This window comes from Bufo gargarizans, chromosome 11, assembly GCF_014858855.1.
Source record: "Bufo gargarizans isolate SCDJY-AF-19 chromosome 11, ASM1485885v1, whole genome shotgun sequence".
Lineage (NCBI taxonomy): Eukaryota > Metazoa > Chordata > Amphibia > Anura > Bufonidae > Bufo > Bufo gargarizans.
Window position 1 is genome coordinate 98,634,980 of NC_058090.1, and position 22,279 is coordinate 98,657,258.

The 22,279-nt window shown below is 46.2% G+C and overlaps 1 protein-coding gene across 2 annotated transcripts in view; it reads right to left on the reverse strand.

The window, feature by feature from the left end:
• Positions 1–11,143, reverse strand: part of CA14 (carbonic anhydrase 14) — a 49,476-nt gene extending 38,333 nt beyond the window's left edge. Inside the window, exons 1-2 of one of the 2 annotated variants that reach the window (XM_044272126.1) lie at positions 11,035–11,143; positions 4,700–4,834 (exon numbers count right to left, since the gene is read on the reverse strand). Coding sequence is in view for 1 of the 2 variants with exons in the window: in XM_044272124.1 (XP_044128059.1) it covers positions 3,620–3,695 (76 nt within the window). In the remaining variant the exon portion in view is untranslated. Of the gene's footprint in view, positions 1–3,619; positions 3,910–4,699; positions 4,835–11,034 lie in introns of those variants that run through there. The other variant, XM_044272124.1, reaches the window with a different exon arrangement.
• Positions 11,144–22,279: the final 11,136 nt, after the last annotated feature.

The window sequence follows — 22,279 nt, forward strand, 5'->3', positions numbered from 1 at the left end:
GCGGGCAGTCGTGCTCTGTAATTCTGCGTTATTACAGTGATACACGTGACGGGTTCTGAGTGACGTTCCTTTAAGTATTTTTTCTTCTCTGCAATCAAGAAGTAGCAGAGTGGAATGTGTCCTTATATGTTCTGAGGTATTACTTATTGCTTTGTCCAGCTCTGCTACATCTGCGCATGAAGAAACGGTACAAGAACAAGCTGGGCTCATAATGAGCAAGATATTACACGGAATACTTTCATCCATTAATATACAGCGTGCTGGGGGTCTCAGCGCTCAGGGGGATGTATTCAGGAAAGAGAGTATTACTGGAGAGTTCAGAGCTGCCCCCCACACTCTCCCCCATGTGCCTCCCTGGCACACCGCGCACTTTCCCACACAAAACAAAGCAGGGCCATCATTATGAATGGACAGAGACTATTTGGCCGGGCACCAAGTCCCATCTTGTCCACTCATCCCCTATAACTTCCCCTAAAGGCTCCTCCAGCTTTCTGCCAGGACATGGTTAACACCATGGGCAGCGTTCTCATAGAAAGGCCTCCTTTATCAAAACTGTCCCTGTTGCCCATAGCAACCAATCAGAACCCAGCTTTCATGTCGTAAACTGCTCTGTGGAAATGTAAGCTGAGCTCTGATTGGATGTTATGGTCGTCAAACACAGGTTAAAAACTGTCTAATAGTCAGGCTGGAGGTGCGGCCCATAGCAACCAATCAGAACCCAGCTTTCATGTCGTAAACTGCTCTGTGGAAATGTAAGCTGAGCTCTGATTGGTTGTTATGGTTGTCAAACACAGGTTAAAAACTGTCTAATAGTCAGGCTGGAGGTGCGGCCCATAGCAACCAATCAGAGCTCAGCTTACATTTCTTAAACTGCTCTGGAAAAATCAAAGCGGAGCTCTGATTGGTTGCGATGGGCAGCAAGGACAGTTTTACTGTTAGGCCCAAACTGGGTTTGGGTTTCTCACCATTTTCAAGACCTCTGCTTGCGGTCATTGAATGGGAACATTCTTATTTACAGGTAGAGAAAGTAAGGCTGTGTTTACGGCCTCCGTATACGTTCTTTACGGGCACTGTTGCACAGACAGAGGTCATAGGGTCACTTTTTGGGCCTCCTTAGGGCTAATGTAACCCTGTGGCTATTATTCCCTGTTATGAGCCACTCCAGACCGTACCAGCCACCAATCAGCACACTTTTTCGCCGTTCGGACATTTTTTTTGAGAAGCGGGAGGACGATACGAGAATATACAGTTCGCATGCCAGTTGTAAAAAAAAAAGCGCCATTTTCACTGATTGGAAAAACCAACGTTATAATTGGGCTTTGTTACATTCACTGCATACACCTGTCAGCCCTGGAGGACCCCTTTAAACTTTAGGGCATGTTCGCAAAATATTAGGGCCAGTTCACACAGAGTTTTTCTTTTCTTTTGAAAATCAGCTCCAAATAGCGCCTCAAAATGGGCTCCCGTTTATTTCAATGGGAAGCAGCACTTGCGCTATCAGGGTAGAATCCGTGCTGATTTTCCATTGAAACGAATGGGAAGCATCATAAAAAAGCTCCGTACGTGTCCGTGTGTTTTTTGGGGCAGATCCACGCCAAAAACCACAAGCTGATAATGCAGTTTTGTATGGAAGTTAGGGTACTTTCACACTAGCGGCAGGGCGGATCTGACAGGCTGTTCACCCTGTCGGATCCGTCCTACCGCTATTTTGCCGTGCCTCTGGACCGCCGCTCTGTCCCTATTGACTATAATGGGGAAGATGAAAGAGCTCCGGAGCAGCACGGTAGTGCACGGCGAGAGGCCGCCGGACTAAAAAGTTGGACATGCAGTACTTTTAGTCCGGCGGCCTTTCGCCGTGCTGCGCCGGAGCTCCGCCCCCGACCCCATTATAGTCAATGGGGACGGAGCGGCGGCACGGCGAAATAGCGGCAGGACGGATCCGACAGGGTGAACAGCCTGTCAGATCCGTCCTGCCGCTAGTGTGAAAGTAGCCTTAATTGGGTTTTCGGACATTTTTTAACTGATGACCTATCTTCAGGATATAGGTCATCAGTATCTGATTGGTGGGGGTCCGACACCTGAGACCCCTGCCGATCAACTGTTTGAGCGGGCAGGAGCTAATTTTAGGCAATGTGACATCACGTTCATCGGATACGTGGCCTAGGCGCAATCCAGTCCAATTCAAGTGGATGGATCTGGGCTGCAATACCAAGCACAGCCTCTATACCGTGGACGGCGCTGTGCTTGGTAAGCTACGGTAAGCGCTGCAGCTCCATCAAACATCTTATCTGCGGGGGCCGTGCATCGGACCCCCACTGATCAGATTCCCGAGGATAGGTCATCAATTAAACAAAATAAGAACGGCTCATTGGTTTAAAATAAAAAAAAAGGCATTGAAAAAACAGCATCAAAAACTGCACCAAAAAACACGCTCAGATTCCGGGATGAATTTTGTAGGTGGATTTTCCAAATCCGTCATGTGAACATACCCTAAGGATCCATTCACACGTCCGCGGATCCGCAATACACCCGGCCGGCACCCCCATAGAACTGCCAATTGCGGACAAGAATAGGACATGTTCTATTTTTTTCCAGAGCCGCGGACCGGAAGATCGGCTGCGCGGTCCGGAAATGCGGATGCGGACAGCACACTGTGTGCTGTCCGCATCCATTCCTGCCCCAAAAAGAATGAATGGGTCCGCACCCGTTACGCAATCTGCGGACGCTAACCCTTAGACAGGATTTCAGTACATTTTCAACAAAAACGGAAAAAAAAAAAAACTCTCCACTCTGAGTGTGGCTTTGTGACATGGGGCTCATGCACAGGATGCTGTGCGATTCTGTGGCGGATTTTTCCTCCGTACGGACGGACCCTTAAGAGAACGCCGAGAAGTTTCAAAGTTTAATCTGCCCCCTGTAAGTTTAATCTCCGTGACTACAGAATGTTAATTAAGACTCCTGGAAGATTAAGCCCTGGAAGATAGAAGCCGTGACGGACCCGGGGGCTCACAGTGAACAGGGCGTCCACGGTATATGCATCGTCTGTTATATACCCGCTATACAGCGGCGGTTATCTAAGTCACATGTCATTGAGTCGTCCTCTTCTAAGCCATTTCTTAGTCATATCAGTATCTGGGAAAGCTGAGTAATGACGGATATAGCGCAATCCTGCTCTCCCAGTCTCCTGAATGGCGTGTGTGCCTCGTTATGCAGTCATATGAAGCAGGGGAACTCGCCACTCGTTACATGCGTCAGTCGTCACCCAGCTTTCCCCGAAACAGAACTAATACATAGCTTACCCAAAAATGTTATTTTAAATGTTAGGCTAGAGACAATTTTGACGTATAAAAACGTCTCGCCCTGTAGGAGGACTAGGCGCTGTGGAGACGTTCCTATTCTCACGTGCACTTGAAAACGTCGCCAAGCGTGAAATCCGGGAGCACTTTAAAACCAGCAGTGAAGAGATACAGATGTAGCAGAGGTGGATACATTCCTGAGCTTTGTCTTGTAGTGCCATACGACAAACTCAGCTCTGCCGCATCAGCCTTTCTTGCGTTTGAAGGAGAGATCGGCTTGAAGGGCAGAGACAATATCACATCCGCGCGCTGTCCGTGCCTACCTGCTACCGCTGACTGAGCAATCCTCAGGAGGAACACGTAGTACGACAGCATCCCATAGGCGCTGCGGGCAGACATGTCGGCTGCAGGGCTCTCGGATCCAAGGGATCGGGCTGCTCCTCCGGTGCGGACACTGTGACAACGCGCTGAGTTTTCTGGTCCAGCTGCTTGCAAACTCCAACCTCATTGAAACTGGCTGTGTCTTTTCAGCACCACTCAGCTCTTTTTAAGGTGGTCCTGAATGGGCAGAGCCTGAGGGACAGGTCTGGGGGCCAATCAGCTGTGGGAGCCCCGCACTCAGTGCCTGCCACTGCTTGTGACACTGCAGGACACACACTACACCGCATACTGTACCGCACACACAGCTGCTAACATTCCTGCCTTCATATTTCCACCTGAAATCCTTACGTCAAAACCTATCCAACCAGAGCGATGCCCGATTCTTGGAAAGCTGGGTGACAATCAATAGGTAAACTCCTACAGGGGTCCTCATCCTGCTTTCCCAGACTCCTAAATGACACATCTGACAGCAAAGCGAAGCTCTTGACCCGTCTTCCTCTGCCAAGTTTGTTCTATAGTCTATTCAGCCGATTCTTCATTCTATCAGTTCTGTGGGAAAGCTGTGTGACATCGACATGGCCGCCATTAAAGCATCCAAAGGTCATCCAGCTTTTTCAGTCTCCCGGGTGGTAAATCTGCCTGGTAATGGGGTGTTACTGGCCAACATATTAGTAGTCACCCAGTCCTAAAGGGCACCTATTTATGTGTCAGCGCAGGTCCGATTAGCTAGATTCTGGAGTCTGAGAAAGCTGAACCATAGCATCCTGCTTTCCCGGGCTCCTGAATGGCATACCCAGCTAGCTGGGTGATTGTATAAGATTAGGGAGGGGGCTTCTGGGAAAGCTGAATGATAAGAGAAAAGTCATGTGGACCATGTTAATAGTCACCCAGCTTTCCCGGAAGCAGAGCTTCTGACGGTGTAAGGATGCATCGGTATGTAGAAACATAACTGCACCGCAGCAGCGGCACTGTGTGTGAGCGCGCCCATAGGGGCGATGTCCCACGCTGGAAAGGTCACTTACCTGTGCCCAGTGCAGGGCAGGGATCTTCAGGTTCTGCTGGCGGCTGCTGCTTCTGACTGCTGGGATGAAGTGTCCAGTTATCAGACTAAGGAACTCCGCCCTCTGCTGGACATCACAGGTCATCACAGGAGAAGACTGCAAGAAATACAGAAAAACACATTATAATAGATACGAGGTAATGGATGTCCACAGTGTAAAGTGACACACCGCCGACGAGGTATAATCCCATCTCTATTGGGCATAAAAGGAATCCATCCTATAAAGGTCTATACAGATTACAATATGGACTGATACACTGCCTGTCCAAAAAAACACTGTCGCCACCTGGATTTAACTAAAGGGATTCTGTCACCAAGTTTTGGGCTATAGAGCTGCGGACATGCACGGCTAGATCGCCGCTAGCATGTCCGCAATATATCTGTCCTATAGGGCTGTGTGGTTTTAATTTCTTTAAAAAAGGATTTTATAGATATGTAAATTAGTCTTGTATGTGTCCAAGGGGCTGTACTAACCTTCCTGGTGCCCAGCCGTGCCCGCCTGTGAAGGAGCCCAGCACCGCCTATGTCCTCCGAATCTCCTCCTTTCATTAACCATGTCGAAAGAATGTTCGTCTGTTTTGATTGGCATGCATCAAGCAGAGACAACATCTACGGAGATGGCAGAAACTACTAAAATTGGTTTAAGAACTGTCCAACGCATTATTAAAAACTGGAAGGATAGTGGGGACCCATCGTGTTCGAGGAAGAAATGTGACCGGAAACAAATCCTGAATGATCGTGATCGGCGATCACTTAAACGTTTGGAGAAATCAAATCGAAGAAGAACAACGGTAGAACTCAGGGCTATGTTTAATAGTGAAAGTAAGAGCATTTCCACAGGGAATTTAAGGGATTGGGACTGAACAGCTGTGTAGCCGTAAGAAAACCACTAATCAATGAGGCAAACCAGAAAAAAAGGCTTCAGTTCGCTGGAAAGCATAAAGATTGGACTCTGGAGCGATGGAAGAAGGTTGTGTGGTCTGATGAGTCCAGATTTACCATGATGGGCGCATCAGGGGAAGAAGAGAGGCAGATGAAGTGATGCCCCCATCCTGCCTACTGTACCAGCCTGTGGGGGCAGTGCTATGATCTGGGGTTGCTGCGGTTGGTCAGGTCTAGGTTCAGCAACAGTAGGTGCTCCAAGAATGAGGTCAGCGACTACCTGAACATTCTGAAGGACCAGGTTATTCCATCAATGGGTTTGTTCCTCCCTGATGGCACGGGCATATTCCAAGATGACAATGCCAGGATTCATCGCGCTCAAATTGTGTAAGAGTGGTTCAGGGAGCATGGATTGGCCACCACAGGGTCCAGACCTTAACCCCATTGAGAATCTTTGGGATGTGCTGGAGACTTTACCATCATCAATGCAAGATCTTGGTGAAAAATGAATGCAACGCTGGATGGAAATAAATCTTGTGACATTGCAGAAGCTTATCGGAACAATGCCACAGAGAATGCGCGCCGTAATCAAAGCTAAAGGCGGTCCAACGAAATATTAGAGTGTGTGACCTTTTATTTTTTTGGTGGCAACTTTTTTTTTGGACAGGCACATACCTTATATGTCTGGTTTTGGGCTAACTCCCAGATTTAGTATCTGGGTTGAAATGTTTGTCTACGAGGTTTAGACAGATACAATGAAATGTATTTACTCAGATAAGACAATGGAGAAGAAATGGGCTGAGTTTTAGTTTATCTTCAGTGAATAGAAAGAGAGGGATTCACATCATTAGATGTTATATCCTACATGTTATTATGTTAAGATATAGGAAGTAAAGTATAATCATAGAAGTATATTCTATTAGGTGAATTTCTTCTAAGAGTCTCCATGTGTACGTGAAAGAATCACTTCAGTCTCAGGAACCTAAGCAAATAGTGCGTCTTCACTCCATCACCAGAAATTGGTCTCTCCCAATGAATAGAAAAGGGACTTTACAGTATTTGTCTTAATTAAATGGGTTTAGAAACAGAATGGACGTCTGGTGGAGAGGCATCCTAAGGTGTCTGTGTGAATAGAGGGCTAATTATTGATACACATTCTTATTTCCTTCTATTGTTAGGAAATGTTGTCCCAAAGTTTAGGTCAAAAGTCAATCTTGTTTTTCTCTCTTTTTAGGAAAATATAAGAATTAGCTGTACTTATAAAAATGTACTCCAATGCCATCTAGTGGTAGAGTAAATTAAGACATGTGTTGTGAAATAGGCGGGGGAGTGACAGAAGATGATGTCACTGATTATTGATTAACCTGACCAAGGGGGATAAAAAGGCAGCATAAGCTGATAGGGGGATCATCACTTCAGGAGATCTTCCTGATCATCTCACTGAGGCCATCCATCCTATCTGGTCCACCTACCTGAGTAGAAATCCAGCTAGTAGAGGCAGCCATCTTGAAAATTCTTTCCAGCCAATGACCACACCCCGAGAGGAGATAGGACTCCACTGAATTATAGTCCTAAATATTGCAACTGATTTCTGCTAGCCGATACCCTGGTATAGTATAAACTTTCCTATCTTCTATAGGAGAATATATATATATTTTTGGAGAATATATATATATATATATAAATATTCAATTAACCATACTTTGTGTATAGAATCTGTCTTGGAATAAGGCTAGGCTGTAACTGCAGTATCATCCTAACTTTTCCAAATACAGGGAGATTTATAAATACTGTTGAGAGTTATCACGGTATCCTCTCCAGAGTTGATTTTATATATATATATATATATATATATATATATCTACAGTTGCCAGAAAAAGTATGTGAACCCTTTGGAATGATATGGATTTCTGCACAAATTGGTCATAAAATGTGATCTGATCTTCATCTAAGTCACAACAATAGACAATCACCGTCTGCTTAAACTAATAACACACAAAGAGTTAAATGTCACCATGTTTTTATTGAACACGCCATGTAAACATTCACAGTGCAGGTGGAAAAAGTATGTGAACCCTTGGATTTAATAACTGGTTGAACCTCCTTTGGCAGCAATAACTTCAACCAAACGTTTCCTGTAGTTGCAGATCCGACGTGCACAACGGTCAGGAGTAATTCTTGACCATTCCTCTTTACAGAACTGTTTCAGTTCAGCAATATTCTTGGGATGTCTGGTGTGAATCGCTTTCTTGAGGTCAGGCCACAGCATCTCAATCGGGTTGAGGTCAGGACTCTGACTGGGCCGCTCCAGAAGGCGTATTTTCTTATGTTTAGGCCATTCTGTTGTAGATTTACTTCTATGCTTTGGGTCTTTGTCCTGTTGCAACACGCATTTTCTGTTGAGCTTCAGCTGGTGGACAGATGGCCTTAAGTTCTTCTGCAAAATGTCTTGATAAACTTGGGAATTCATTTTTCCTTCGATGATAGCAATCCGTCCAGGCCCTGATGCAGCAGAGCAGCCCCAAACCATGATGCCCCCACCACCATACTTCACAGTTGGGATGAGGTTTCGATGTTGGTGTGCTGTGCCTCTTTTTCTCCACACATAGTGTTGTGTTAGCATATGTCAGAGACTTGTAAAGTCTTTAGCTGACACTCTAGGATTCTTCTTCACCTCATTGAGCAGTCTGCGCTGTGCTCTTGCAGTCATCTTTACAGGACGGCCACTCCTAGGAGAGTAGCAGCAGTGCTGAACTTTCTCCATTTATAGACAATTTGTCTTACCGTGGACTGATGAACAGCAAGGCTTTTGGAGATACTTTTATAACCCTTTCCAGCTTTATGCAAGTCAACAATTCTTAATCGTAGGTCTTCTGAGAGCTCTTTTGTGTGAGGCATCATTCACATCAGGCAATGCTTCTTGTGAAAAGCAAACCCAGAACTGGTGTGTGTTCTTTATCGGGCAGCTGTAACCAACACCTCCAATCCCATCTCATTGATTGGACTCCAGTTGGCTGACACCTCACTCCAATTAGCTCTTGGAGATGTCATTAGTCTAGGGGTTCACATACTTTTTCCACCTGCACTGTGAATGGTTACATGGTGTGTTCAATAAAAACATGGTAACATTTAACTCTTTGTGTGTTATTAGGTTAAGCCGACTGTGATTGTCTATTGTTGTGACTTAGATGAAGATCAGATCACATTTTATGACCAATTTGTGCAGAAATCCATATCCTTCCAAAGGGTTCACATACTTTTTCTTGTAACTGTATATAGATAAAATGAAACATTAGGAAAACTTGATTTGAGTTTGATTTATCTGTCGGCTGAGAGAAATCAGGTCTGAGGCTACATACACACGACCGTGCTGTTTTTTGCGGTCCGCAAACCGCAGATCCACAAAAAACGGAAGCTGCTCGTGTGCCTTCCGCAATTTACGGAATGGGCGGGCCATTGTAGAAATGCCTATTCTTGTCCGCAAAAAGGACAAAAAAAGGACATGCTATATTTTTTTTTGCGGGGCCACGGAAAGGAGAAACACGGAGTGCTGTCCGCATCTTTTGCTGCCCCACTGAAATGAATGGATCCGAAACCCGAGCCGCAAAAAATGCAGCTCGGATGCGGACCCGAACAACGTGTGTGTGTGCATGAGGCCTTAACGTGATTTAGAATATATTGTAAGATTTTCTCAACATAAGGAATTGTAGGGAATACATATATATCCTTTAGGTGACATTGGGCTTTCTTAATAAGATTTGCATATCATTGGTGAATTTTTATAATTTATTATAATAATATATATTATTGTCACTGATTTTTATATTTAATTAGTTTGCACATTATTATTATCTTAAATAAATATATATTTTGTTTACAACTGGGTTATTTTTGTCTTCAATTCAACGCAGATGAAGAGCTCTGCTGATAGCTCGGTATTTATGGTAATAGGTTAGAATCTCCTCCTTTACAGATTCTAATTTATTCGCATAAATAATATGTTAATGAGAGCAGTATAAATATTCGGACACCACTGTTATGGTACTGTAATACACTAATGATTATCTCACTGCTCGCCACTTTTGGGAGCGGAACTAATTTTGCTCAAATTGCGATCACCCATCTAGTGCCATGACCTGATGGATTCCTGGTCAGATAGAAAACTGACCCGTATCTGTGGCCTCAGACTATATACACTGAAATCTAGGCTAAAAGACAAGATGGAGGAGGAGCTAGAGCAATAGTAAGGCCATTCATAATTTTAAAATCGACAGGAAGCAACTTTGCAAAAAATAGGAAAAATTTAATGTTTTGTTTCTACCGCTCCTGTGCGTCTCTATGGCAACAGACTACAAACATACCCTTGTGTAGTCTGATCCTGCAGTCACATCGACATCCATCTGTCTACTCCCACCTACCAAATATGGCTTCGTTTAGAAGAGGAGCCTTCTTTTTAAAGATAAAAAAGTTTCAATGAAATAGGTAGATGTTGATGTACACAAGGAAGAGGACACGAGGTCATCACACTCTCTCAGTAGTGCAGCCTCGCACATCTGGCCTGTAACTTTAAGTGGTCATATCTCAGCATAGAAGGAAGATATTTAGAAACGGTTTTCACGTGTTTAGTGAGGGTTCCCTTCTGGTCGATCTCCTTTAAAGGGTTTCTTCGTATTGTACTTGTACCGTGTAATATAAACATTGTCAAAAGTTGGCCGGCGAGAGAGGTTGTCAGGAGGGCTGCGGAGGCGGCGGTGTACACGGGCAGGACAAAGCTGCTTACATTCATTTCTGTTACAGACGAGGGCATGTAAACAGTCCCAATCCCCTCACTCGGCCATGTTCCCGACAACCACGCTCAGTAGCCAGGTTTAGATTACGGGGTATGAGCACTCACTGAACTGACGCAGTAACACGGGGAAAGGGGTCGGGTAAAGTTTCCGATTCGGATTTTCTAACCCCGCAGGTGCAGTTCTTATTCAGCGGGGTCTTTAGGGTATATATCCCATGGTTCCCGCATGGAGCAGACACCCCTACAGCTGGGGACAATGTTTACAAGTGTCAGGATTGATGAGGTGACAACGCTTTTCTATTCAGGCAATGAGTTTAAAAGAGCAGATTACAGAGAGGTCAGTGCCCTAAAATTAGATGTGCTCGTAACATCAGCACCGAAATCCAGCACGTCCCAGTAACCTGAGAGTGGAATCCAAAGGAAAATACCTGTGACTTGTCTTTATTGTACTGGGAAATGAATATGCAAGATTGTCCCGTCGCTGGGGCTTTAGGGACTGATTTGGCGTAGGCGGAGCTAGTGGTGGAGGCGTGGCTATTCTATGGCATCACATTTGTGGGTGTGCCTGGTTATACATGTGGTGACCATAAGTGAGTACAGTACAGTACACATATTCAGTAACTCACAGGTGACGTTCTCTTTCTTCTCCAATTGGCCCAGACGCCCATGATGAATTCTCCTGGTGACTACAAAGTTTACTGCCCAGACGTCTTTGGTTTCTCACTTTTGCAACTATCTCCCGACTCTGTATAAACACAAATAAATTCAGACCCCATTGATATCCCCAAAAACAAGACAGCTATAGATCCTCCCATAACAGTTATTGCAGACCACCCCAAAAACTGTGACAGCTAAGTGTCAGTGTCATTATCCTGTACCCCAAGTGTCAGTGTCATTATCCTGTACCCCGAGTGTCAGTGTCATTATCCTGTACCCCGAGTGTCAGTGTCATTATCCTGTACCCCGAGTGTCAGTGTCATTATCCTGTACCCCGAGTGTCAGTGTCATTATCCTGTACCCCGAGTGTCAGTGTCATTATCCTGTACCCCGAGTGTCAGTGTCATTATCCTGTACCCCGAGTGTCAGTGTCATTGTCCTGTACCCCGAGTGTCAGTGTCATTGTCCTGTACCCCGAGTGTCAGTGTCATTATCCTGTACCCCGAGTGTCAGCGTCATTATCCTGTACCCCGAGTGTCAGCGTCATTATCCTGTACCCCGAGTGTCAGCTTCATTATCCTGTACCCTGAGTGTCAGCGTCATTATCCTGTACCCCAAGTGTCAGCATCATTATCCTGTACCCCAAGTGTCGGCGTCATTATCCTGTACCCCAAGTGTCAGTGTCATTATCCTGTACCCCAAGTGTCAGCGTCATTATCCTGTACCCCGAGTGTCAGTGTCATTATCCTGTACCCCAAGTGTCAGTGTCATTATCCTGTACCCCAAGTGTCAGTGTCATTATCCTGTACCCCAAGTGTCAGTGTCATTATCCTGTAACCCGAGTGTCAGTGTCATTGTCCTGTACCCCGAGTGTCAGTGTCATTATCCTGTAACCCGAGTGTCAGTGTCATTGTCCTGTACCCCGAGTGTCAGTGTCATTATGCTGTACCCCAAGTGTCAGTGTCATTATCCTGTACCCCGAGTGTCAGTATCCTGTACCCCAAGTGTCATTATCCTGTACCCCAAGTGTCATTATCCTGTACCCCAAGTGTCATTATCCTGTACCCCAAGTGTCATTATCCTGTACCCCGAGTGTCAGTCCCATTATCCTGTACCCCAAGTGTCAGTGTCATTATCCTGTACCCCAAGTGTCAGTGTCATTATCCTGTACCCCAAGTGTCAGTGTCATTATCCTGTACCCCGTGTCAGTGTCATTATCCTGTACCCCAAGTGTCAGTGTCATTATCCCGTACCCCCAGTGTCAGTGTCATTATCCTGTACAACAAATGCAGCAATATGATGCTGATACAAGAAGGCACTGATTATTATGACTGACATGTGTATGTGCTTTGGCTTGACCATTTCTGCATACATTTGTGTACATCTTAGGCTACTTTCACACTAGCTTTTTTTCCGCATCCGTCATGGATCTGCAAAAACACTTTAGTTACAATAATACAACCGCATGCATCCGTCATGAATGGATCCAGTTGTATTATGTCTTCTATAGCCATGACTGATCCGTCTTGAACACCATTTCCATTGTGCCAGATTGAGTCAGAGAAAACAGATCCGTCCCCATTGACTTACATTGTGTGCCAGGACGGATCCGTTTGGCTCAGTTTCGTCAAGCGGACAGCAAAACGCTGCAGGCCGCCTCCAGAGCGGAATGGAGACTGATCGGAGGCAAACTGATGCATTCTGAGCGGAACCTTTTCCATTCAGAATGTATTAGGGCAAAACTGATCCGTTTTGGAACCGCTTCTGAGAGCCCAAGACGGGTCTCACAAACGGAAAGCCAAAACGCGAGTGTGAAAGTAGCCTAAGCGCCTATTTACATGTAGAAACCATCTCCTCAGTATGGCACATCCCTATTCACACAGAGCGATGTGCTGCATAAATGATCGGGTCACCCAAACGCTTTGCTCAGGAGACCAGCAGCGCGTTCACACAGGAGAATTAATTACAATGAGCATTCGAAGGAACGTTTATTCCCACTAATTGGCCCGATCTACAGTCCATGTATATAGTCCTTAGGGATCATGTGCATGCCATATTATGGTCTTAATTTGTATAAAGGTCCATGAGGCCTCTACTAAACAAATCTGACAGAAATAACTTATTGGCATGCTGCATCAGATGCCAACTGTGCAAAAGTACTCTCAGTGTCCGATAGAGCTCGTGACACAGAGCATGGAAGTAAGAAATAATAAAGAGGTGCCACCTGGTGGCAGTAAACAGTAAGAGCAGTGCCACATACAGGCAGTAGTAAAAAAGGCACATTCTGAAATAGGAGGGGGCTTTAAAATGCACATTACAGTTTCCTCATGGCAGATATAAAAATGTATAAAGTGATCCGATCGCTTGGCGTGAATCTCCAATTTATCTTATCAGATATTCAGGATTATTTACAGTGATTGCTGCGGAGGTGGAGAGTCTTGCAGAAGACAGATGAAGATAAAATATGAATACGAAATATTTCTTATTGGATGCCGGATTAAAGGAATTTTGCTGTATTGTCAACAATGGTAACACATATTCTCCAATAACCTCTGTGGGGATATTTAGGATGTAGTACGGTAGCCCGCTCTTTTCTGGTAGGTTATCTGGTGCTTAGAGGGAAAGGTAGGTGTCCGTCTTCTCGAGCAACGGAAACATCTTCTGTGGATACCTGGAGTCTGATGGGCAGGTCTGGGTTTGGCAAATGCCAGGAGAATGTTACCTGCCTGACTGCATTGTGCCAACTGTAAGGTTTGGTGGAGGAGAGATAATACCGTAGGGTTGTTTTTCAGTAGTCTTTCTTGGCCCCTCAGTTCCAGTGAAGGAAATACTTCAGCAGACCAAGACATTATGGACAACTGTATGTTTTTAACGTTGTAGGAGACCCTTTTTGGTCCAGCATGACTGTGGTCCAGTGCACAAAGCAAGCTCCATAAAGGCATCGTTGGGGAGTTTGGTGTGGAAGAACCTGACTGGCCTTGACCTCAACCCTACCCAAAATGTAAACATCTTCTGTGGAGTGACCACGTTTCTCTACCTGGAGTCTGATGGGCAGGTCTGGGTTTGGCAAATGTCAGAAGAATGTTACCTGCCTGACTGCATTGTGCCAACTGTAAGGTTTGGTGGAGGAGAGATAATGCCGTAGGGTTGTTTTTCAGTAGTCTTCCTTAGCTCCTCAGTTCCAGTGAAGGAAATACTTCAGCAGACCAAGACATTATGGACAACTGTATGCTTTCAACATTGGAGAAGGCCCTTTTTCGGTCCAGCATGACTCCGTAAAGGCATCGTTGGGGAGTTTGGTGTGGAAGAACCTGACTGGCCTTGACCTCAACCCCAACCAACACCTTTGAGAAGCTAGAACAGAGATTGCGAGCCAGACCTTCTCATCCAACATCAGTGTCTGACCTCACAGATGCTCTCCTGACAGAATAGGCAATAGACACAATCCAAGGTCTTGTAGAAAGCAACCAGAGGACAGTCTCCAGATACTTCAAGCCACCCATCTGAGTCGCCAGCCCAGAGGGGAAATGATCTGTGAAGCTGCAAAAAGTGTTGTCTCATTTTGCCACAGCGGTTCATAAATAATAGCGGACAAATAAAAGGCGTCAGCGGCAATGACCCCTGGCTTGTCGCTTGTCCGACACCATGGTAGCCTACTCCACAGCTTACCTGCAATGTGCCAGTGTAGCTAGCATATCATCACAGTAATACCCTGTGTCGTACCCCAATCCCTCCATTATCTAATTGTGTGGACATACACAGATATGGAATCTCCCAACCTTGTGGCTTTGTGGAGATGAATTTGCTCTTACGTAACTTTCATGTTGTCTACTGTAGTCCTGAGCTATCTGCAGTGATATCAGCACATCCGATCGCTGAGCCGCAGTTTATGAGCTCTGGAGTGTGTGTGTGTACCAGCCATGGGACTGTTATACACTCTTACACATCATTATATAACTGGCCGGTAAGAGATCAGCATGCAGTCCGTCCATTGGCAGACGTCAGCCATGGTGGGCAGGGCGAAGTGCCGGAGCGGTGGTTGCGATTGGCAGGCACGGTCGGAGGGGGCGGCTGCTCCTTCTCATTCATCTGCAGCTCCTGTGTTCAGACATGTGTTTGCCTGAGGGATTATTTATCCTGCGAGTCATTACCTCTTCTGCAGCGCACCTTCTGCAGGACCCTGTGCTGCTAATATACGTCTGCGCACACCGTAATCCCATTCATAGCTAGATTATGAGATGTTGTGGATTTCTGGACAGATGACATCGATCAGCCATCACATTACTGGTGACAACGGCGGCTGGGATGTACTGGGCAGCAACCAGATCTTGTAGTTAACCCTTTCCCGTTTTTTGTTCTTTTTTTAAATTTATTTTTTTAACCTCCACACCTTCCAAATGTTGTACGCCGTGCAAGGGACTGTTGCTTTTTTGCGTGACCATTTAAAATCCGACAGAATGTACTGGAAAAGCTGGGGGGAACAAAAGTGGGGTGGAATTGGTGAAAAAACACAATTCGGCCACCGTTTTACGTGATTCATTTTCTGCAGTGTACACCGTGTGGTACAAATGACACATTACCTTTAGGGCTCGTTCACACGACCGTTGGTGTCCCGTTCCCGTATTTGCGGATCCGCAATACACGGGCACCGTTCCGTTGTCATTCCGCATCACGGATGCGGACCCATTCATTTCAATGGGTTCCGCAAATCCGGAACGGAACACTACGAAGTGCTTTCTGGGGTTCCGTTCCGTGCCTCGGCACCGCAAAAAGATAGAACATGCTCTATCTTTTTTGCGGAACGGAAGGATCGCGGACCCATTCAAGTGAATGGGTCTGCGATCCCCATGCGCCTGCCACACGGTTCACAGCACGGGCACCAGACACCAACAGTCGTGTGAACGAGCCCTTATTCGGCAGGTCAGGATGGTTATAGCTGACCACTGAAGAAAAAATAACAAATAAGTCTAACACCAAAATGACAATTTCGACAGTTTTTCGCTGGATTTTCATTTTGTGCCAGTCTGGATTTTATTTGATTTCATTGGATACTTTTACCTACCTTTTAAAAAACTTTTTATAAAATCCCTTTAGTTTGCTATGGGTCATCAATATCTGATCAGTGCTGTAATTACCAGCTCCGTCCACTACACAATAGATGGAGCTGTGTAGTTCTGGCACCGACTTCATGTGCCGAAGCCACGATCAGCGGTGGTGCAGAGCAGTCATGTTGAAGCAATGACTGATCAGCGGTGGTGCAGAGCGTCATGTCGAAGCCATGACTGATCAGCGGTGGTGCAGAGCGTCATGTTGAAGCAATGACTGATCAGCGGTGGTGCAGAGCGTCATGTCGAAGCCATGACTGATCAGCGGTGGTGCAGAGCGTCATGTCGAAGCCATGACTGATCAGCGGTGGTGCAGAGCGTCATGTCGAAGCCATGACTGATCAGCGGTGGTGCAGAGCGTCATGTTGAAGCAATGACTGATCAGCGGTGGTGCAGAGCGTCATGTTGAAGCCATGACTGATCAGCGGTGGTGCAGAGCGTCATGTCGAAGCCATGACTGATCAGCGGTGGTGCAGAGCGTCATGTCGAAGCCATGACTGATCAGCGGTGGTGCAGAGCGTCATGTCGAAGCCATGACTGATCAGCGGTGGTGCAGAGCGTCATGTCGAAGCCACGACTGATCAGCGGTGGTGCAGAGCGTCATGTCGAAGCCACGACTGATCAGCGGTGGTGCAGAGCGTCATGTCGAAGCCAAAACTGATCAGCGGTGGTGCAGAGCGTCAGACCCCCACTGATCAGATATTGATGGCCTATCCTGAGGGTATATGGTATAGAGAGTTGCTGAAATTTCTTCTCTCCTAGATAATACCACTCACAGTTGATGGTGGAATATTGCAAATTGGAAGGAACCACAGCAACTCCACCATGAACGTGACACCGCGTACCGCGGGGTCGTAGGGTGCTGAGATGCACATTGAATCAGAGCCGCCAATGGTCGGCTAACTGCAGAATCCAAACCTCCTCCGGCATTAACATCAGCACAAAAATGGGTTACCATGCAAGCCTTGTATCACCAAGCATTAGATGGAGTGGAGGAAATGTCTTCTTCTCTATCTGGTGGTCTGATGGACGAGTCTAGGATTGTCGAAAGCCAGAAGAACGTTGCCTGACTTATTCGGTGGAGGAGAGATAATGCTATGGTGGTGTTCTTCATCAGGACATTGAGAACAATCGCATGCTTCCAACTTTGTGGGAACAGTTTAGAGAAGGCCCTTTTTTGGTCCAGCGTGACTGGGAGAGGCATGGTTGGGGGAGTTTGGTGTGGAAGAACTTGACTGGCCCTGACCTCAACCCCCATCCAACACATTTGGATTGAACTAGAACGTAGATTGTGAGCCAGGCCTTCTCAGTAAAAGGAGCTGCCCCTCCACATAAAATTCAGCAAGCAGGAAAGTTGTTCCGCCAATTTCTGGCACCGATGTGTGTCGTGCGTCATAAACAATTTTTTTTCTTCCATTTGCTCGCAGTCGAATAAATTGAGGTCTTTGACCCAATTAAAAAGAATGAAATGACAAGACGGCACAAAGGAGCGTCCCCCATCTCTGCCGGCTCCTGACTTCATTTTGATAACAAACCATATAATAAAAAGAACTCGTTACCGACCTCGTGCCGGGAAGATCGTAAAAAAAAAAGGGGAAACTAAATTGCTACTCCTTGCTTATTCCGCCTAACAAAAAAAACCACATATGAACATGGGACCAACACAGATGTCTTCAGCTGCCGGCATTAGGTCAGCCAGTGTCATAGGTACAAATCTGACAGATGCCCTTTAAAATGTGGGGCGGCAAAAAGAAATTATTTAGCAAAAAAAGTAAAAAAAAATATGATAAAACTGTAAAAAATAAAGGTGTTCTGTTTTTTTACATTGCGTGTTGACCCCTTGCCCCCCCAAAAAATGGCAGAACTGCTGGACGTCTGGAGTTTAAAAATGGCGCCCACTTGGAAGTGGAACAGACACCCGGAGCTAATGTCTGCGATTGGTGATAACGCCGATCAAGAACATTTCACCCCACAGATGCCATGATCAATTCTGACCATGGCATCTGAGGTGGCTTTTGGGCTTGTAAGGCCCCTTTCACAGTAGCGTTGTTGAATTCCGGCAGGCGGTTCCGTTGCCGTAACTGCCTGCCGGATCCGGAAATCCGTATGCAAACGGATAGCCTTTGTTTCCGGATCCGGATGCGTCTGACAAATGCATTGCAATACCGGATCTGTCTCTCCGGTGTCATCCGGAAAAACGGATCCGGTATTTATCTTTTTCACAGATTTAAAGGTCTGCGTATGCGCAGCCCGGGAAACCGGGTCCGTTTTTCCGGAACACTTGGTACCAGATCCGGCATTAATACATTTCAAATGGAAATTAATGCCAGATCCGGCAATCCGGTAAGTGTTCCGGAATTTTGGCCGGAGAAAATACCGCAGTATGCTGTGGTATTTTCTCCAGCCAAATACCATAAAAGGGACTGAACTGAAGACATCCTGATGCATCCTGAACGGATCGCTCTCCATGCTTTAGGACAAAACTGAAGCGTTTTTTTTTCCGGTATTGAGTCCCTATGACGGAACTCTATACCGCAAAACTTTAACGCTAGTGTTAAAGTACCCTAAAAAATAAAAAAACATTAAAAAAAATAGAAGAAAAATTGATTAAAAAGTCATACATACCCCAAGATGGTATAAATAAAAAAGTAAAGAACGCCCTGAAAAAAGGAGCCCTCATACAGCTCGGTACACAGAACTATAAATTACATATATATATATATATAAAGCACTCACAGCTATGGGGAATGGATATTGCGGACGCGCTAGCGGCGATCTAGCAGCGCAAATTCCACCACAAAATCCCTTTAAACTGTGGTGGAATTTAGTTTTTTTTCCCAATTTCATCCCATTTGGATTTTTTTTCCAGCTTCTCACTACATCCTATGCAATAGTAAATGATGCCAATAGAAAGTACAACTTGTCCTACAAAACACAAGCCCTCCTACGGCTATGTGAGTGGAAAAATAAAAACGTTATGGCTTTGAGAAGGCTGGGAGTTAAAAAAAAGCGAAATGCAAAAACGGAAAATGGCCAGGTTAACCCTTTCCTGCCTTGTGCGGTAGTGCTCTCACTGCTGAGCTTGGCAGTTTAACCCCTTAGATATTTACCATGGCATTTTAGGGGTTAGAGAGAGAGGCGGCTCCCCCTCCTACCCCATCAGCCCCTCCCACAATGCGATCTTGGTGAGCTGAGGGGTTTCTATGGTAGCCAGGACCCTAACAATGGCCCCCCAGGCCTGCCTGTAGGATTACAGTATTGCAGTCTATTATTATATGGGCACTCAGCAGTTCACAGGTTCCAGGTCCCCTTTGTGGGACCTAAAAAAAAAAAAAAAAAAGATTAAAAAAAGGGTTTGAAAAAACAAAATTAACAAAATTAAAAAGGCATTTATTTAAAAAAATATATATAATAAATATACATAATTGGTATTGCTATGTCTATAAAGACCTGCACAACAAAAAAAAAAAAAAAAAAAAAAAAAATACTATTTTTTTTTATTGGGGCATCAGTGGCCATTACAGGGAGAGAGATATAATAGGAAAGAACCACAACTCCCAGCCTATCCAGACTGTTATTATGGGGCTCGAGTAGACATTACAGGGAGAGGTGTATAAGAGGAGAGAACTAAACCTCCCAGCATGTCCAGACTTAGTATGGGGCATTAATGGACATTACAAGGAGAGTGGTATAAAAAATGTAAACTCCCAGCATTTCCAGAGCGTTATTATGGGGCACCATAGGCCGTTACATGGAGAGGGGTATAATAGGAGAGAACTAAAACTCCCAGCATGTCCAGAGCGTTATTATGGGGCACCATAGGCCGTTACATGGAGAGGGGTATAATAGGAGAGAACTAAAACTCCCAGCATGTCCAGAGCGTTATTATGGGGCACCATAGGCCGTTACATGGAGAGGGGTATAATAGGAGAGAACTAAAACTCCCAGCATGTCCAGAGCGTTATTATGGGGCACCATAGGCCATTACATGGAGAGGGGTATAATAGGAGAGAACTAAAACTCCCAGCATGTCCAGAGCGTTATTATGGGGCACCATAGGCCGTTACATGGAGAGGGGTATAATAGGAGAGAACTAAAACTCCCAGCATGTCCAGAGCGTTATTATGGGGCACCATAGGCCATTACTCCCAGCATGTCCACACTGCAACTAAGGCCTCATGCACACGAACGTATATTCTTTCCGTGTCCGTTCCAGGGTTTTTTGCGCACCGTATACAGAGCCATTCATTTCAATCGGTCCGCAAAAAAAACGGAAGTTACTCTGTGTGCATTGTTTCTGTATGTCCGTTCCGCCAAAAAATAGAACATGTCCTATTATTGTCCGCATTACGGACAAGGATAGTACCGTTCTATTAGGGGCCAGCTGTTCTGTTCCGCAAAATACGGAAGGCACACGGACCTCATCTGTATTTTTTGCGGATCTGTTTTTAGCGGACCGCAAAATAGGGACAGACGAAGGAGGGGATTTATTAAAAGTGGTGTAAAGGAAAACTGGCTGAGTTGTAGTGCAGCGCGGGCTGGAAGTAGACCAGGGTTTTTGTTTTTTTAACATCTGATCTGAGCCTGATGGGGGGGCTAATCCGAGCCTGATGGGGGGGCTAATCCGAGCCTGATGGGGGGGCTAATCCGAGCCTAATGGGGGGGGCTAATCCGAGCCTGATGGGGGGGCTAATCCGAGCCTAATGGGGGGGGCTAATCCGAGCCTAATGGGGGGGCTGATCCGAGCCTGATGGGGGGGCTGATCCGAGCCTAATGGGGGGGCTGATCCGAGCCTGATGGGGGGGGGCTGATCCGAGCCTGATGGGGGGGCTAATCCGAGCCTGATGGGGGGGCTAATCCGAGCCTGATGGGGGGGCTGATCCGAGCCTGATGGGGGGGCTGATCCGAGCCTGATGAGGGGGGCTGATCCGAGCCTGATGGGGGGGCTGATCCGAGCCTGATGGGGGGCTGATCCAGCCTGATGGGGGGGGGGCTATCCGAGCCTGATGAGGGGGGCTGATCCGAGCCTGATGGGGAGGCTAATCCGAGCCTGATGATGGGGCTAATCCGAGCCTGATGGGGGGGCTAATCCAAGCCTGATGGGGGGGCTAATCCAAGCCTAATGGGGGGGCTGATCCGAGCCTGATGAGGGGGGCTGATCCGAGCCTGATGAGGGGGGCTGATCCGAGCCTGATGAGGGGGGCTGATCCGAGCCTGATGGGGGGCTGATCCGAGCCTGATGGAGCTTGGATGAAAAATATTTTTTTCTTATTTTCTTTCTACAAATCCTAGGTGCGTTTTATAGTCCAAAAAATATGGTATGGGCTTAGTTCCCCGTTAAAAAAAAATAAAAAAAAATTAAATCTATAAAGATACGCTAATGGTGTAAGTGAGCTCACCCGCATAATAAGGTTAACGTTGTATAATATGGATTTTCGGGGTTATCTGACTCCTTGTAAATGATGGCTCGGTCATCAGCATCTGATCAGTCACGTGAATGGGGCTGAGCTGTGAATAGGCGGCGGCGCTCACAGGAGGGGTCCTGGATGTCGGAGCCCCACCAATCAGATACCGATGACCTATGAATCGGATAACTGTCCTATGCCCGATAATCCAGCATATTGGATCATTCCCCACGTCTGGTCAGGGTTCCACCCTCCTGCGGCCGAGATTACGTCCTGATGGGAACACGGACAAGAAATAATAATCAGATTAGAAATTAGAATTTTTATCATTCTCTCATTTTGCACCTGTCATTCTACGTCGTCTCCTCCATTCCCATCCAGAGCCCCCCGCAAACCCCCCTATGTGACCCAACAGCTCCGTTCCGATGGTAAAAGGCCTGTTTCGGCCAGGGCGTCAAGCGGAACTAAAATGGCTGCCGTTCGGGTATCCTGTTATATGCCCCCTCAAGTGATCATGTATAGACATGAAGGGGTTAATCGGAGCCCACCACCCTCCGGTCTCTACAAATTGACATTCGCCGACCTAAAATCCGCCACCAGGGGTCAATTTTGCTGCAGATTTTAGACGCAGCGCATGGACGAGACGTGAGGAAACGTTCGCGTCGCGGAAAGTGTTAAATTTGCTGCGCAATTTCTGTCAGAAA